The 18,625-nt window shown below is 51.6% G+C and overlaps 1 protein-coding gene across 1 annotated transcript; it reads left to right on the forward strand.

Annotated features, from left to right (window-relative positions):
* On the forward strand, window positions 1–16,967 carry LOC311520610 (uncharacterized protein; the record flags this gene model as incomplete). Its single annotated transcript, XM_084628161.1, has 16 exons — window positions 1–61; window positions 1,070–1,140; window positions 1,775–1,970; window positions 2,672–2,754; window positions 2,854–3,139; window positions 3,864–4,054; window positions 5,069–5,182; window positions 5,280–5,645; window positions 5,967–5,970; window positions 12,114–12,184; window positions 12,826–13,021; window positions 13,735–13,817; window positions 13,923–14,193; window positions 14,897–15,087; window positions 16,104–16,226; window positions 16,326–16,967. 16 exons carry the CDS (start codon window positions 1–3, stop codon window positions 16,695–16,697), a joined length of 2,679 nt encoding a protein of 892 aa, XP_084484287.1. The 3' UTR covers window positions 16,698–16,967.
* Between the last annotated feature and the right edge of the window lie 1,658 nt (window positions 16,968–18,625).

Genomic DNA, 18,625 nt, shown 5'->3' on the forward strand with positions numbered 1-18,625 from the left:
ATGATCTGCAGGTGGAAACACTTGACTGAGGTGGCTGATTCAGCTGAGACTGGAGTGCTGGGTAACCAATATGTATCTGAAACAGATAATGCAGGAAACACTAAAGGAAAACAGGCCTGGTGCCTTCCCATAAGGGAAATGCTTCCTAGCCATAGCTTTCTAGTTAGTGGTCTCACTCTAGCCTCTAGGAGTTATGGTGTCAACTTACCTGAACTAGAATCTGTTTCTTTTCCAGACTAGTCTCTAACGGACAGTAGAAAATATTTGTATTTTTACCAGCTAAATTGGCTTTAAAATAACCAGCCTGCCATAGTGGGCATCTGCCTGCCATAGTGGGCATGTGGACTCATAGATATTAAGGTCAGAAGGCACCATTATGATCATCTCCTATATAATTCAGTATCCAGGGAGACTCCTACACTACTCACTCAAGAGGTCCCTGAAGGCTCCCCAGTGGTACCTTCTCAATTCAGTGTTCTGTGTGTGTAGTCAATGGCTACTACCTTCAGCAGGATAACTTCTGTCAGTGATTGTACTCTGGGACGAATGGAATTAGCCCCGGTACTATCTGGGAAAAGACTAAACTAGGAGGGTGCCTCTGATGAGCTGTGCAGGTGTCCTGGTGCTCCCCTTGGGAGGCATTGTTGGGTCTAGAAGTCTGAGGAGAAGCTTTGGGAGTGTGTAACGCCAAACGACCCTGGTAATGGGCAGGATCAAACCTGGGACCTCTGGACCATAAGGCTCTTAGCTAAGACCGTAAAGCCGATAAATTAATCTCTGCCTCTCTAACTGGTCCTGGTGCCACGACATGGGACAGAAGAACACACCCACAAGATGTGTGGATTACAAGTGCATCCCTGGGCTTGAGGGACTGGCTGTATCTGAGCCTGCCTTAGATCAAAGGTTTAAGGCCCTGGCCTAGTCTCTGTAGAGAGAGACTTACTGCAGGGGGACAACCTGGCCTGGCTCTTAGAGAAAACAGACCGGGAGCAGCTCTCTTGGTGTTCCTACACAATATTGATTTTATTTCCTGCTGTAGCCACTCAATATTCCTTTTTGGGTCTTGCAGGGAAATCTCACTCCACCATGTCTGCTAAGGAAAATGAACCACAGGTGGAGATCCAGGCAGAGGAGCAACAGGTGGGTCCCTCCTGGGGAGGCAGGTGTGCTTGGCAGCTGGAAGGGCTGTTCTAGCTTGAATGTCTCCACTGCTGGAGACAGGGACTCGTAACCACAACACTAGCTAAAGCTCCAAGTTCTAGTTCTCAGAGTGCCGTAGTCACTGCCCACAAGTGCCCCTGATGCCAGGAGGAGCATCGGCACTGGTGACCCTCTGTATGCTGTCTCCACTCGAACACTGGCAAATCCCGCTGATTATAATGCCCAGTAGGGGCATTGTACCGGGTGCTAGAGCGAGACATGGTACCTGATCAGGAGAGACTGCACTTGGAAAGACAAAAGGTCTCTCCATTCCTGCTCTCACTGATGGAACGAGACCGTGACACAGTTCTGTTTTGTTGGTGGGTGTGCCAGGACGAAAGCAGCGTTCCTGAGACCTTGCTGGATATAGGCAGCTGTTCTCATGGGACCAGGCTTCTGGGTGTGTAACTAATGTCACAGGCAGGCCACTGAACCCCTCCTGACAGGGACCAGAGACTGCCTAGCTCTGAGGACAGTCTCCTACAGAATCAGTAGTTGTGAGGGAAAGAGACAGGAGGGGCACCTTGAGAAGCCAGGAGCTCTTCCTCAGCTGACTCCTCTTTCCCTCCCTCAGACTGCAGGGCACAGGGTGGCTGGCCTGCCCTTGGTCAGCTCTGCCTGTGAGATGGCCTCTGCCAGCTACGCTGCCACCAAAGAGACCCACCCAGCTATCAAAGCGATATGTGAGGTGGCAGAGACTGGGGTGAGGACCATCACCTCTGCTGCCATCACCGGGGCACGGCCCATCCTGGACCAGCTGGAGCCACAGTGTGAGTAAGGGAAGGGAGACAGGAACACTCCTGTGTGTGTTGCGGGGGAGGTGGGTCTGGGGACAGGCTCAGCCTACAGTGGCTCTAGGCCCACTACTGAACTCGGCCTCCAACTGGCCACAAACGGAATCCACAGACTCCTTTCTCCTGCTCCCTTGAACTCCTAAACGTGATCTGGCCAAGGCATTGGCCTTGTGTGGAGAGACTCTGAGGACTGCAGCAGCTGCTGTTGGGGACTCTTGCTCAGGTACTGGTGCTGAGCTGGGCCGGCCTAGAGGCAGGCAGTGCCCAGGCACAATCCCTGGTGTGCATAGCTGGCCCAGTACCACACAGCCACATGCACTGTGTATGGCACCTAATGCCATGGAGCAATACCTGCTAGAGGGCACAGGAAGCAGCTCCAATGCTGAAGGGATCTGAGCCCATTGTAGGTACTGGAAACTCCATCCACCCCCAGCTTCTCCAGAGGGTGTCAGAACAGATGACTGACAGCCGGATCTCCTGAGTGCTAAACCTGGCTCTGAAACAGACTGGCTCCATAGCCTTGGGCAACTTGCCCAACCCCTCTTCCTTGGCTTTCCCATCACTAACCTGGGGACACTTGCTTCGGAACACCAGTCCTCCAATGTACACAGATTAGCAGCCCCACAAGATCTGTGCACATGAAGGAATTAAGGGAACAAGTTCTGTGGTTGTTTCAGTTGCAGCAGCCAATGAATATGCCTGTCGGAGTCTGGACAGACTAGAGGAGCAGCTGCCCATCGTGCAGCAGCCGATTGAGAAGGTAACCACACGAGTGTCACGGCTGGAGCAGGGTGAGGCTGTGGGCCCTTCACTTCCGCTAGGTGTTCAGTGACCTCTCTTCTGACCCCTTTTCCTCTAGGTGGCTTTGGATGCCCAAGACCTCGTGCGTGCCACAATGGTGGGTGTCAAGGATGCAGTCTGCAGCCCTGTCACTGAGGCCAAGGATGCAGTGACCAGCATGGTAGGCATGGCCCAAGGGGCTGTCCAGGAGAGCGTGGAGGTGACCAAATCTGCCATGACCAGCAGCATGAGCACAGTGATGGGCTCCCGCATGGGGCAGATGGCTGCAAGTGGCATAGACACAGCATTGGGGAAATCTGAGCAGCTGGTGGACTACTACCTCCCCATGACGGAGGAGGAGCTTGGTAAGATCCCCTCTGCTGAATACAAACCAATGTGACCCTGGTGTCTTCGGGCACGGCTTGGATTCACAGCTGTTCAGTGTTCACATCTGAGCTGCCAGAAGAGCCACCTCTCCTTCGGGCTAGCTTGCGACCTAGCTTGGCTCCTAGCCCTCCCTTAGTTGCTTCATGCTGGGCCCTCCGCTCGCCCTGTCTGATGCCTCTGATGCTGCTCCCTGTGCAGCTACCTGCTGCCTTACTGGTCAGTGCTGCAGGGCACCGAAACGTGCCCTGGGAAAGATTGCATTGGTCACAAGCTTTGGGAGGGCTGAACGCATCCCTGCCTTGTATCCTGGCCGTACCAACTAGTGGTACACGTAGGTTTTAATTCTTACCAGTACAGCGACTCATGGGAGGGACCCAAGAGTGGGGGGGGGAAGCACATGACTCCCCCCAAGTGACCCCACCCTGCCTTGTGTGGGGGGGCTCTACAGACTCCAGACAGGAGATGCAACTACGTGAAAGGGCTGGTGGGGGGCCAGCTGGGGGCGGTACAGACACACCGGAGGAGGTGCCAGCATTCTGCTCCTTTCGCTGCTGCGGTTCCTGAGAGCCCTGCGGTTTTCAGTGGATACCGAACGTCATTTCAGTACGTCATCCCAGCAACAAATGTCTTAATGGTGCGGCGTACCTGACCTTACTGCCTTACTTGCACCACTGCTGCCAACTGACCCCTTCCCCCTTCCAGCTGAGCTTGCCACAACTCCCCTGGAGGGGCCTGGAGAGGCTCCCGCAGAGCAGCGGACTTACTACGTGCGTCTGGGTTCCCTGTCGAGCACGCTGCGCCAGCGAGCCTACCAGCACGCCCTGGGCAAGATGAGACAAGCCAGGCAGTGCACCCTGGAGGCCCTCTCCCAGCTCCAGCAAATCATTGACCTGGTAGGAACAAGACCCCTCTCCCCTGCCCTGTAGCTGCTGTGGGTCATGGTCTGTCATAAATATAAAGGGAAGGGTAAACCACTTTAAAATCCCTCCTGGCCAGAGAAAAAGTCCTCTCACCAGTAAAAGGTTAAGAAGCTAAAGGTAACCTTGCTGGCACCTGACCTAAATGACCAATGGGGAGACAAGATAATTTCAAAAGCTGGGAGGAGGGAGAGACAGAAAGGGTCTGTGTCTGTCTGTATGCTGCTTTTGCTGGGAACAGAACAGGAATGGAGTCTTAGAACGTTTTAGTAAGTAGTCTAGCTAGGTATGTGTTAGATTATGATTTCTTTAAATGGCTAAGAAAGGATTTGTGCTGACTAAAATGACTATCCCAGTCTGTGTGTCTTTTTTGTAACTTAAGGTTTTGCCTAGAAGGATTCTCTGTTTTGAATCTAATTACCCTGTAAGGTATCTACCATCCTGATTTTACAGAGGTGATTCCTTTACTTCTATTAAAAGTCGTCTTGTAAGAAAACTGAATGCTTTTTCACTGTGCTAAGATCCAAGGGTTTGGGTCTGAGGTCACCTATGCAAATTGGTGAGGATTTTTACCAAACCTTCCCCAGGAAGTGGGGTGCAAAGGTTGGGAGGGTTTTTGGGAGGAAAGACGTGTCCAAACTACGTTTCCCAGTAAACCCAGTTAGTTTGGTGGTGGCAGTAGAAATTCCAAGGGCAAAGGGTAAAATTAATTTGTACCTTGGGGAAGTTTTAACCTAAGCTGGTGAAAGTAAGCTTAGGAGGTTTTCATGCAGGTCCCCATATCTGTACCCTAGAGTTCAGAGTCAGGGAGGAACCTTGACATGGTCTCTGCAGCCTCCCATGCTCAGTACCATTGGCACTGTTTGTTCCTGGGCCCAGCTGTGTCGCTGCAGTAGTGCTGCCTGCCTGCTGCCCACACCTAGCTGTGGGAGAGCTTCCCTGGCCAGCCGCCTCCTGCTCTTCCCAGCTAACTGCCCTCTCCTCCTGCAGATCAAGCAGGCCGTAGATCAGAAGCTTCACAATGGCCAGGACCGTCTGTACCAGATGTGGCTCCAGTACTGCAGGGGGAAGTTGGAAGGGCAGGAGGATCCTGACTCCGCAACGGTATTCTCCTCCTTCTCGCTCTCACAGCCTTCCTCCAGTGAACTCCCCCCATCTGCAGGGGAGACTTGCAGATACTCCAGTCTCTTTCTCCTTCCAGCAGGTTGAAGCTCAGGCTCTAGCCATGTCCCAGAGCCTCACCCAGCAACTGAAAACCACCTGCCTTACTCTCCTGGGCAGCATCCAGGGCCTTCCCAGCACTATCCAGGACAAGGCCCAGCAGGTCTCGAGCAGTATACAAGAGCTCCAGGTGTCCTTCTCCAGTGCTGGCTGTTTCCAGGATCTGTCCAGCAGTGCCCTTGCCCGGAGTCGGGAGATGGTGACCAAGGCCCAGGAGTCCCTGGATGAGCTCCTGGAATACGTGATGCAGAACATTCCCCTGGACTGGATTGTGGGACCCTTCACTCCCGTGGGAGACTCCCCACAGTGTCCTGATGAGCTGGTGGAGGAAGGAAAGAAGGTGGAGGCCTGAAGGGTTCCCCCTGCTGCTGGAAGGAATCCAGCTGAATTGCCTGCATAGCTAGTGTGGGGTCTCCTCGCTGAGGCCGTAGTCCTGCTTTGGCAGATGGTGGGCTGAGGTCAACTCTTCCTTCTGCAGAAGGAACAGAACATGAATGTCCTTTCTCACGCACACTTCCCCATAACCATGTATCACAAGTTACAGGGTGGCATCACTAGTCATGCAGGACTGCATCCCTTGCAGGGCTAGTCTGCTTCTCTCAGGACATACATACAGCTGTCTTCCTCCGTACATAGGAAGTGCTCCTGAGCTTGATCTTTTTCCTAGCTGTGTAATGTGTAAAACTAGGGTTTAATGTCACAATAAACTGCAACTGCATTCAAATTCCTGTCTGCTTAATGTGATTCCCTCCCCGACTCGTGGTCTGTACAAACATTTACTGTACAGATGACCCCATCCCCCTCTTCTTCTCTCACACACACACACCCTTGCACCTACTTTTTCTCTGGCAGGGCTCCAGAATGGCTGAGCTTGTTTCCTGGGTGAAGGCATCTCTTCAGGTGCCTCCATTTGACTCTCTTCCATTGAGACTTTTCTCATGTAGAAGGAGGCAACAGCCCATTGAGAGAAACTCATCTGGCTTCCAGTGTGTAGTGAGGCAACAATACAGACTGTGAGACCAAGTAACAGAGGGAAGAGCCCAGTGTGTTACGGCACTATGGCCTTGAGAGGAAATGGGGTGTGTGGAGAGCTGAGAACCTACTATTGGTAATGAGCGAAGTTAAAAGGGTCACATACAGTGGTGGGAGACTGCCAGGCTTTGCCTCTAATCCAGTGTAAGAAGCTCAACAGGTTGGAAGTGTTCAGGAAAAGGAATGGTGAATTGTTAAATCCCAGTTGCCTGGAGTTGTCAAAACGCACCCCTGCGCGCACACACAGGGAGACTAGCTGCAAGAGAGAGCAGCAGCCAGTCTTGCTGAAGCATGGACATCAGCCAGCCTGCGTCCTTCCTCCCTGCTGTTAGCCAAGCACCTGCCTAACCTTTCCTACTTCCTAGTGTAAACCTAGCCTGGTCAATAACCGTACAGGCACATGGCTCAGGGTTGTGGGAGATCCATAATCAGACCAGTGCTGGGCTTGTAATGCATTTTCCTGAGAGCTTCTGTCTGTGCTTGAAGTCACAAGTAGGTAGTGTCATCTAGGCAGCTCCATCACTGTTCCTTAGTAGCTCAAGCCTGAGTTAGGATAGAAAGGTCTCTCGGGTTCAGCACTGCAACAGCATCATGAGCAGGAATGGCTGTGTTGCTCCCAGAGATGGAGACTAGTAACAAAGTGGTCATCTCATTGGAAAGGGCCTGCCTTGTTCTCCAATCGACTGAGGATACCAAGCTCTTCATAGAATATCAGGGTTGGAAGGGACCTCAGAAGGCCAGTTAGTCCAACCCCCTGCTCAAAGCAGGACCAATCCCCAACTAAAGCATCCCAGCCAGGGCTTTGTCAAGCCTGACCTTAAAAACTTCAAAGGAAGGAGATTCCACCAACTCCCGAGGTAACCCATTCCAGTGCTTCACTACCCCCCTCGTGGAAAAAGTTTTTTCTAATATCCAACCTAAACCTCACCCACTGCAGCTTGAGACCATTGATCCTTGTTTTGTCATCTGCTACCACTGAGAACAGTCTAGATCCATCCTTTTTGGAATCCCCTTTCAGGTAGTTGAAAGCTGCTATCAAATCCCCCCTCATTCTTCTCTTCCGCAGACTAAACAATTCCAGTTCCCCCAGCCCCTCCTCATAAGTCATGTGTTCCCGTCCCCTAATCACTTTTGTTGCCCTGTGCTGGACGCTTTCCAATTTTTTCACCACCTCCTTGTAATGTGGGGACCAAAACTGGAGACACTACTCCAGATGAGGCCTCACCAATGTCAAATAGAGGGGGACGATCACATCCCTCGATCTGCTGGCAGTGCCCCTACTTATACAGCCCAAAATGCCATTGGCCGCCTTGGCAACAAGGGCACCCTGTTGACTCCTATCCAGCTTCTTGTCCACTGTAACCCCTAGGTCCTTTTCTGCAGAAAAGTCAGAAACTCCCTAACTGACAGGGAGCAATTACTGAAGCTAGTCTGCCTGTGGAACTGGAGGTGTCTTTTAATCCCTGCTCTGTTATGGATTAAAAATGGCCCCTCCAGCAAACTCACGGGGAAGAGTGAGTAAAAGCAATAGCTAGGTGGAGCCCTGCTGGAGTGAGTAAAGGTCTTAGCCTCCTCCTTTTAGGGATATGGAAGAGTAAGTACAGACTGCAGGAGTACTGGTCAGCTAATCTGACTTCTGTGTTCAAGCCCAGTGAAGCTCTTTCCTCTTTAGTCCAAGTCTAATAAAATGTGTGAGGTCAATGAGTGGATTTCACATCAGCAGATATTTGCTTCAAACTTGGAAAGAAGCTGGATTTTCTTTACACCATGAAGAGCATTGCAGCCTACATTTCCCCAGCACAGCCCTTACAGCTAATTTTTCCATAGGGAAGGGGTGGTTCTAACACATCCTCAAGCCAGGGTCAGCCGTAAGATACCACATCAAAAAAGTTGCTGGACCAATCTTAAGTTATACAAAGCAAATGCAGTAACTGACTAACCCACCAGATACAGTATTTATGGCACAAGGAGCAGTGAGTTATTTCAGCAAACCCCAGCATGATTCACCCATGGGCTCAAGTCTTTAATCCAAAGGCCTGTTGGAGGATCCAAGGTGTGAGCATAGAGATCACACTTGCTACACTCCAATGGTCTGAATATTAAAAGGAGAAATTGGAAAAGGAAAGAGATGCTTCTTGCCCCCAACTGGCTATCTTTCCAGGGCACTACTGCCTGCATAATTAGGGATTGTAGCTACCAGGTAGAAAGACTTGTAGTGTGTTCTGAACATGGTTGGGCTTGCTTTTTCTGCTGGCTGCCTGTGTGGGAGGGCTATGGGTGGGAAGGTGGTTTCTAAGCCCTGAGCATGCAATGGTCTCTCTGTGCTGGTGTTACTTGCACCTGTGCAGAGCTCTCTGGAACTCAGCTACTCTTCCCAACTGCCTGTTGAAGTTACTGGAGGTCTGAGTAAATGCAGGGGCTGGTTTGTGCAGGGCTCATTGTAGAATCAGGGCCTAACACTGCCCCACTCTAGCCTTTGCAACCGCTGAAGGTCGTGTGTCTGGATGGAGGCCCACTCACATCCCCCTGTGGGACAGACACATGAGTGTGAACATCTAGGCTTGCTTTAAAGGAGTGAGGTGAGCACCTGCCTCAGCCCCAGGCCACTGTCATTCCCTGCTTTGATTTTACTCCCTGTGTGAAGGGCGATGGGGAGGTTATGGGAAGAAGTTATACATGCTGTGATCTGCTGTCACTCCAGCTGGGAAGGGCCCTGGCACTGGAGTAACTAGGCCAGGAATGACAATGGGGAGAGGGTAGAGCCGAGCATCGTGGCTATGACTGACTCCCCCCTGCCCAAACTTTTCCCTGAGCTTGTCTCCCCCCTTAGTCCTTCCCTATGGCTGTGTCATCCCCATTGTTGGGGACACTGGGGCATGGCCACTAGGTAACTCGAGGGGATGGAAGACCACGAGTGTCGATGAAGCCCCCTCGCACTAGGCCCAGGTGTCCTTGGTCCCCCCTCCTGCCTGGAGGCACTCGCAGCAGCTCTGCGTACTAGGCCCAAGTGTCCTTGGCCCCCCCGCCTGGAGGCACACACAGCAGTTATGCTGAGAATCTGCAACAGTATGTTGCAGAGTCAGACTGCCTGAAACTAAGCAAGGCCAAACAGGGGAGATATGGAAGAACAATGCTGAATAAAGCAGCTTTATGTATAGTTTAACAAATGATACACAGACTCAGGGAACTAGCTGGGAACTGGATTGGCTGGCTATATGGATACTTGGGGCAGCTTGCTATTGGATAAGTATGCTGGGAAAAAGGATGTATAAAAGCCTGTGTAACTTCCTCCTCTGTGTGCAGGATTTGAGATTGTATTCTCCCTGTACCTTTTTGCAGCTGCAAATAAACTTTTCTGCTTCTCCACCCCGTTGTGATTATTGGGTGTAGCACACCGGGTCACGAACCAACTCAAGCTGTTGTTCAGCCTCTCGGCACTGGGTGCCGGCAACACCATCATTTCCCAAATGCTCCCCTGAGCCTGGGGTTCCATGTATTGAACTGACCCTTATATTGGAACTGCTAACTGCACTCAGTCTTTAACCCCTTATTGCCCAGTGTGGGGCAACCTAACTCTCTTTGAGCAATCAGCACTCTCCTCTCTTAGATTGTTTTAGTGAGAAAAAACCTTCTACACTGAAAATGTTACCAGGGAAATGGAGCGTAAAAGCGCTCTTCAGAGAGACCAACGGGAGCCAAAACTGGCAACTCCGAAACCCTGTAACTTTTCAGAGGCTCACAGCCCTCACGGGGTAAAGTTGGGAATGCAGCTGTGTGATTGGTCTCCTGAGCTGTCTGTTTAGTGTGTCCAGCCCCATGATGACATCATCACAGGAATATAATGGCTGAGACCTGGGGAAGGTCTGAGTATTGGTGAAAGATTAGGAGTGTAGAAGTTTGGTAAGATGTGTGGTTAAGCTCTGTACTATGTCTCTGGGTGTTTAGAGGGGGGCTCTTTCTTACACAGATTGTGACCCAATGTCTTTCCTGGTGGCCAGTAATAGCTAGGATTGAATGATCAGAAGCTCTTAGCTACTTTTAGTACTTTCTAGCTGTACTTGTGTAAAGCATTTCTAGCTGAGTCTTCTGAGCAAACAGTCCAGGGAAGGTAACTGTCTGCCTTCCAGACTGGGAGGCCTGGATTAATGGTATGTTCTAGGAGATGGAGGCTTCCCTAGAGAAGAATAGACTATTTAACAAGGAGAACTAAATTAGAGCTTGGACTATGGGAAAACTCTCCACTCCCCTCTCTACCTGAGCTGAGCTAAGCTATGCTGCCCCCATTCTGGGATGGGGATTGGGACTGCTGCCTGTGGTCTGAATTCTGGTTTGTCCTAATGATCTGCAGGTGGAAACACTTGACTGAGGTGGCTGATTCAGCTGAGACTGGAGTGCTGGGTAATCAATATGTATCTGAAACAGATAATGCAGGAAACACTAAAAGAAAACAGGCCTGGTGCCTTCCCGAAAGGGAAATGCTTCCTGGCCCTAGCTTTCTAGTTAGTGGTCTCACTCTTGCCTCTAGGAGTGATGGTGTCAATTTACCTGAACTGGAATCTGTTTCTTTACCAGACCAGTCTTTAACTGACAATAGAAAATATTTGTATTTTTACCAGCTAAATCGGCTTTAAAATAACCAGCCTGCCATAGTGGGCATCTCCTATGTAGACTCATAGATATTAAGGTCAGAAAGCACCATTATGATCATCTCCTATGTAATTCAGTATCCAGGGAGACTCCTACACTACTCACTCAGGAGGTCCCTGAAGGCTCCCCAGTGGTACCTTCTCAATTCAGTGTTCTGTGTGTGTAGTCAATGGCTACTACCTTCAGCAGGATAACTTCTGTCAGTGATTGTACTGGGGCTAATTCCATTTGTCCCAGAGTATAATCTGGGAAAAGACTAAGCTAGGAAGATGCCTCTGATGAGCTGTGCAGGTGTCCTGGTGCTCCCCTTGGGAGGTATTGTTGGGTCTTGAAGTCAGAGTAGAAGCTTTGGGAGTGTGTAAATGGGGTGTTATATCGGGTGGGATCTGAGTTGCTACAGAGAATTCTTTCCTGGTTATCTGGCTGGTGAATCTTGCCCATATGCTCAGGGTTTAGCTGATTGCCATATTTGGGGTCAGGAAGGAATTTTCCTCTTGGGCAGATTGGAAAATGTCCTGCAGGTTTTACCCCTCTCTCTATAGCATGGGGCACGGTTCACTTGCTGGAGCATTCTCTGCTCCTTGAAGTCTTTAAACCACGATTTGAGGACTTCAGTAGCTCAGACATAAGTGAGAGGGTTTTTGCAGGAGTGGGTGGGTGAGATTCTGTGGCCTGCGTTGTGCAGGAGGTCAGATTAGATGACAATAATGGTCTCTTCTGACTATAATATCGATCTATCTATGTGTAACACCAACAGACCCTGGTCATCAGCAGGATCAAACCCAGGCCCTTTGGAGGCTCATGCATTTAGCTCCACTGCATGAGCTAAAAGCCATATGGCTCTTAGCTAAGACTGTAGAGTGGATGCGTTAATCTCTCTCTAACTGGTCCTGGTGCCACTAGAGGGGCTAGAAGACAACACCCAGACGAACTGGCTGTTTCTGTTTCTGGGCCTGCCTTACATGAAAGGTCTAAGGCCCTGGCCTGTTCTCTCTGTAGAGAGACTTCCTACAGGGGGACAACCTGGTCTGGCTCTTAGAGAAAACGGACCGGGAGCAGCTCTCCTGATGTTCCTACACAATACTGATTTTATTTCCTGCTGTAGCCACTCAATATTCCTTTTTGGGTCTTACAGGGACATCTCACTCCACCATGTCTGCTAAGGAAAATGAACCACAGGTGGAGACACAGGCAGAGGAGCAACAGGTGGGTCCCTCCTGGGGAGGCAGGTGTGCTTGGCGGCTGGAAGGGCTGTTCTAGCTTGAATGTCTCCACTGCTGGAGACAGGGACTCGTAACCACAACACTAGCTAATGCTCCAAGTTCTAGTTCTCGGAGTGCCGTAGTCGCTGCCCACAAGTGCCCCCTGAAGCCAGGAGGAGCACTGGGGATCCTTTGACTGCTGGCTGCACTGTAACACTGGCAAATCCCGCTGACTAATGCCCAAGGGCCCTCAAAAAAGAGTGGGGCATTGTACCGTGTCCCGGACTGAGACATGGTTTCTGATCGGGAGAGACTGCACTGGGAAAGACAAAAGGTCTCTCCATCCTGCTCTCACTGACAGAACGAGACTGTGACACAGTTCTGTTTTGTTGGTGGGAGTGCCAAGGTGCAAATGGCATTCCTGAGATTGGAACAGCTGCCAATATTCAGCAATGGGACCAGGCTTCTGGGTGTGTAACTAATGTCACAGGCAGGCCACTGAACCCCTGCTGACAGGGACAGGAGACTGTCCTCAGAGCTAGGCAGTCTCCTACAGAATCGGCAGTTGCAAAGGGAAAGAGACAGGAGGGGCATCTTAAGAAGCCAGGAGCTCTTCCCCGGCTGACGATTCTTTCCCTCCCCCAGACTGCAGGGGACAGGGTGGCTGGCCTGCCCTTGGTCAGCTCTGCCTGTGAGATGGCCTCTGCCAGCTACGCTGCCACCAAAGAGACCCACCCAGGCATCAAAGGGGTCTGTGAGGTGGTAGAGACTGGGGAGAGGGCCATCACCTCTGCTGCTATCAACAGGGCACAGCCCATCCTGGCCCAGCTGGAGCCACAGCGTGAGTAAGGGAAGGGAGGCAGGAACACTCCTGTGTGTGTGGCGGGGGAGGTGGGTCTGGGGGCAGGCTCAGCCTACAGTGGCTCTAGGCCCACTACTGAACTCGGCCTCCAACTGGCCGCAAACAGAATCCACAGACTCCCTTCTCCTGCTCCTCTCAACTCAGCTAGCTCCTAGACGTGATCTGGCCAAGGCATTGGCCTTGTGCGGAGCAGCTCTGACGGCTGCAGCAGCTGCTGTTGGGGACTCTTGCTCAGGTACCAGCGGTGAGCTGGGCCAGCCTAGAGGCAGGCAGTGCCCAGGCACAATCCCTGGTGTGCATGGCTGGCCCAGTACCACACAGCCACATGCACTGTGTATGGCACCTAATGCCATGGAGCAATACCTGCTAGAGGGTACAGGAAGCAGCTCCAATGCTAAAAGGATTTGAGCCCATTGCAGGCACTGGAGACCCCTGAAACCCTCTAGGAGAAGCTGGGGGTGGATGAACAGATGACTGGCAGCCGGATCTCCTGAGTGCTAAACCTGGCTCTGAAACAGACTGGCTCCATAGCCTTGGGCAACTTGCCCAACCCCTCTTCCTTGGCTTTCCCATCAGTAACCTGGGGACACTTGCTTAGGAACACCAGTCCTCCAATGTACACAGATGGGCAGCCCCACGAGATCTGTGGACGTGAAGGAATTTAGGGAACGAGTTCTGTGGTTATGTTTCAGTTGCAGCAGCCAATGAATATGCCTGTCGGGGTCTGGACAGACTGGAGGAGCAGCTGCCCATCCTGCAGCAGCCGATTGAGAAGGTAAACTCACGAGTGTCACGGCTGGTCCTGGAACAGGATGAGGCTGTGGGCCCTTCACTTCCGCTAGGTGTTCAGTGACCTCTCCTCTGACCCCTTTTCCTCTAGGTGGCTTTGGATGCCCAAGACCTGGTGGGTGCCAAGGATGCAGTCTGCAGCACGGTCACTGAGGCCAAGGATGCAGTAACGAGCTGGGTGAGCGTGGCCCAAGGGGCTGTCCAGGAGAGCTTGGAGGTGACCAAATCCACCGTGACCAGCAGCATGAGCACAGTGATGGGCTCCAGCATGGGGCAGATGGCTGCGAGTGTCATAGACGCAGCATTGGGGAAATCTGAGCAGCTGATGGACTACTACCTCCCCATGACAGAGGAGGAGCTTGGTAAGATCCCCTCTGCTGAATACAAACCAATGTGACCCTGGTGTCTTCGGGCATGGCTTGGACTCAGTGCTCACAGCTGAGCTGCCAAAAGAGCCACATCTCCTTTGGGCTGCATTGCAAACTAGCTTGGCTACTAGCCCTCCCTTTGTTCCTTCATGCTGGGTCCTCAGCTAGCCCTGTCTGGCTCTGACGCTCCCTGTGCTGCTACCCACTGCCTTACTGGTCGGTGCTGCAGGGCATCCAAAGGTGCCCTGGGAAAGATTGCATCGGTCACAAGCTTTGGGAGGGCTGAACGCATCCCTGCCTTGTATCCTGGCCCTGCCAACCAGTGGTACAAGTAGATTTTAATTCTTACCAGTACGGCAACTCATGGGAGGGACCCAAAAGTGGGGGGAGTGATGTGCCCCCCCACAAACGACCCCACCCTGCCTTGTGCGGGGGGCTCTACAGACCCCAGACAGGAGATGCAACAACATGGAAGGGCTGGTGGGGTCCAGCTGGGGGCGGTAGAGACACACTGGAGGAGGTGCCAGCGTTCTGCTCCTTTCGCTGCTGCGGTTCCTGAGAGCCCTGCAGTTTTCAGCGGCTACCGAACGTCATTCCAGTACGTCATCCCAGCAACAAATGTCTTAATGGTGCGGCGTACCTGACCTTACTGCCTTACTTGCACCACTGCTGCCAACTGACCCCTTCCCCCTTCCAGCTGAGCTTGCCACAACTCCCCTTGAGGGGCCTGGAGAGGCTCCCGCAGAGCAGCGGAGTTACTACGTGCGTCTGGGTTCCCTGTCGAGCACGCTGCGCCAGCGAGCCTACCAGCACGCCCTGGGCAAGATGAGACAAGCCAGGCAGCGCACCCTGGAGGCCCTCTCCCAGCTCCAGCAAATCATTGACCTGGTAGGAACACGACCCCTCTCCCCTACCCTGTAGCTGCTGTGGGTCACGGCCTGTCATAAATATAAAGGGAAGGGTAAACCACTTCAAAATCCCTCCCGGTCAGAGGAAAAGTCCTCTCACCTGTAAAGGGTTAAGAAGCTAAAGGTAACCTTGCTGGAACCTGACCTAAATGATGAATGAGGAGACAAGATACTTTCAAAAGCTGGGAGGAGGGAGAGACAGAAAGGGTCTTTGTCTGTCTGTATGCTGGTTTTGCTGGGAACAGAACAGGAATGGAGTCTTAGAACCTTTAGTAAGTAGTCTAGCTAGGTATGTGTTAGATTATGATTTCTTTAAATGGCTAAGAAAAGATTTGTGCTGACTAGAATGACTATCCCAGTCTGTGTGTCTTTTTTGTAACTTAAGGTTTTGCCTAGAGGGATTCTCTGTTTTGAATCTAATTACCCTGTAAGGTATCTACCATCCTGATTTTACAGAGGTGATTCCTTTACTTCTATTAAAAGTCGTCTTGTAAGAAAACTGAATGCTTTTTCATTGTGCTAAGATCCAAGGGTTTGGGTCTGTGGTCACCTATGCAAATTGGTGAGGATTTTTACCAAACCTTCCCCAGGAAGTGGGGTGCAAAGGTTGGGAGGGTTTCTGGGAGGAAAGACATGTCCAAACTACGTTTCCCAGTAAACCCAGTTAGAGTTTGGTGGTGGCAGTAGAAATTCCAAGGGCAAAGGGTAAAATTAATTTGTACCTTGGGGAAGTTTTAACCTAAGCTGGTGAAAGTAAGCTTAGGAGGTTTTCATGCAGGTCCCCATATCTGTACCCTAGAGTTCAGAGTGGGGGAGGAACCTTGACTCTGTCTCTGCAGCCTCCCATGCTCAGTGTAATTGGCACTGTTGGTTCCAAGGACCCAGCTGTGTCTCTGCAGTAGTGCTGCCTGCCTGCTGCCCACACCTAGCTGTGGGAGAGCTTCCCTGGCCAGCCGCCTCCTGCTCTTCCCAGCTAACTGCCCTCTCCTCCTGCAGATCAGCCATGCCAAGCAGGCCGTAGATCAGAAGCTTCACAATGGCCAGGACAGTCTGTACCAGATGTGGCTCCAGTACTACAGGGGGAAGTTGGAAGGGCAGGAGGATCCTGACTCCGCAAAGGTATTCTCCTCCTTCTCGCCCTCACAGCCTTGCTCCAGTGAACTTCCCCCATCTGCAGGGGAGACTTGCAGATACTCCAGTCTCTCTTTTTCCTTCCAGCAGGTTGAAGCACAGGCTCTAGCCACATCCCAGAGCCTCACCCAGCAACTGAAAACCACCTGCCTTGCTCTCGTGGGCAGCATCCAGGGCCTTCCCAGCACTATCCAGGACAAGGCCCAGCAGGTCTCAAGCAGTATACAAGAGCTCCAGGCCTCCTTCTCCAGTGCCGGCTGTTTCCAGGATCTGTCCAGCAGTGTCCTGGCCCGGAGTCGGGAGATGGTGACCAAGACCCAGGAGTCCCTGGATGAGCTGCTGGAATACGTGACGCAGAACATTCCCCTGGACTGGATCGTGGGACCCTTCACTCCTGCTGGAGACTCCCCACCGTGTCCTGTTCAGCTGGTGGAGGAAGGAAAGAAGGTGGAGGCCTGAAGGGTTCCCCCTGCTGCTGGAAGGAATCCAGCTGAATTGCCTGCATAGCTAGTGTGGGGTCTCCTCGCTGAGGCCGTAGTCCTGCTTTGGCAGATGGTGGGCTGAGGTCAACTCTTCCTTCTGCAGAAGGAACAGAACATGAATGTCCTTTCCCACGCACACTTCCCCATAACCATGTATCACCAGTTACAGGGTGGCATCACTAGTCATGCAGGACTGCATCCCTTGCAGGGCTAGTCTGCTTCTCTCAGGACACACATACAGCTGTCTTCCTCCGTACATAGGAAGTGCTCCTGAGCTTGATCTTTTTCCTAGCTGTGTAATGTGTAAAACTAGGGTTTAATGTCCCAATAAACTGCAACTGCATTCAAATTCCTGTCTGCTTAATGTGATTCCCTCCCTGACTCGTGCTCTCTACAAACATTTACTGTACAGATGACCCCATCCCCCTCTTCTTCTCTCACACACACACACCCTTGCACCTACTTTTTCTCTGGCAGGACTCCAGAATGGCTGAGCTTGTCTCCTGGGTGAAGGCATCTCTTCAGGTGCCTCCATTTGACTCTCTTCCATTGAGACTTTTCTCATGTAGAAGGAGGCAACAGCCCATTGAGAGCACTCATCTGGCTTCCAGTGTGTAGTGAGGCAACAATACAGACTGTGAGACCAAGTAACAGAGGGAAGAGCCCAGTGTGTTACGGCACTATGGCCTTGAGAGGAAATGGGGTGTGTGGAGAGCTGAGAACCTACTATTGGTAATGAGCGAAGTTAAAAGGGTCACATACAGTGGTGGGAGACTGCCAGGCTTTGCCTCTAATCCAGTGTAAGAAGCTCAACAGGTTGGAAGTGTCCAGGAAAAGGGATGGTGAATTGTTAAATCCCAGTTGCCTGGAGTTGTCAAAACGCACCCCTGCGCGCACACACAGGGAGACTAGCTGCAAGAGAGAGCAGCAGCCAGTCTTGCTGAAGCATGGACATCAGCCAGCCTGCGTCCTTCCTCCCTGCTGTTAGCCAAGCACCTGCCTCACCTTTCCTACTTCCTAGTGTAAACCTAGCCAGGTCAATAACCGTACAGGCACATGGCTCAGGGTTGTGGGAGATCCATAATCAGACCAGTGCTGGGCTTGTAATGCATTTTCCTGAGAGCTTCTGTCTGTGCTTGAAGTCACAAGCAGGTAATGTCATCTAGGCAGCTCCATCACTGTTCCTTAGTAGCTCAAGCCTGAGTTAGGATAGAAAGGTCTCTCGGGTTCAGCACTGCAACAGCATCATGAGCAGGAATGGCTGTGTTGCTCCCAGAGATGGAGACTAGTAACAAAGTGGTCATCTCATTGGAAAGGGCCTGCCTTGTTCTCCAATCGACTGAGGATACCAAGCTCTTCATAGAATATCAGGGTTGGAAGGGACCTCAGAAGGCCAGTTAGTCCAACCCCCTGCTCAAAGCAGGACCAATCCCCAACTAAAGCATCCCAGCCAGGGCTTTGTCAAGCCTGACCTTAAAAACTTCAAAGGAAGGAGATTCCACCACCTCCCGAGGTAACCCATTCCAGTGCTTCACCACCCTCCGAGTGGAAAAAGTTTTTCCTAATATCCAACCTAAACCTCGCCCACTGCAGCTTGAGACCATTGATCCTTGTTTTGTCATCTGTTACCACTGAGAACAGTCTAGATCCATCCTTTTTGGAACCCCCTTTCAGGTAGTTGAAAGCTCCTCATAAGTCATGGTACAGTCCCCCTAATCATTATCGTTGCCCTCTGCTGGACACTTTCCAATTTTTTCACATCCTTTTTGTAGTGTGGGGCCCAAAACTGGACATAGTAGTCCAGATGAGGCCTCACCAATGTCAAATAGAGGGGAACAATCATGTCTGTCGATCTGCTGGCAATGTCCCTATTTACACAGCCCAAAATGCCATTGGCCATCTTGG

The sequence above is a fragment of the Lepidochelys olivacea genome, assembly GCF_965140295.1.
Source record: "Lepidochelys olivacea isolate rLepOli2 genome assembly, chromosome: 5".
In the NCBI taxonomy this organism is placed as follows: Eukaryota; Metazoa; Chordata; order Testudines; family Cheloniidae; genus Lepidochelys; species Lepidochelys olivacea.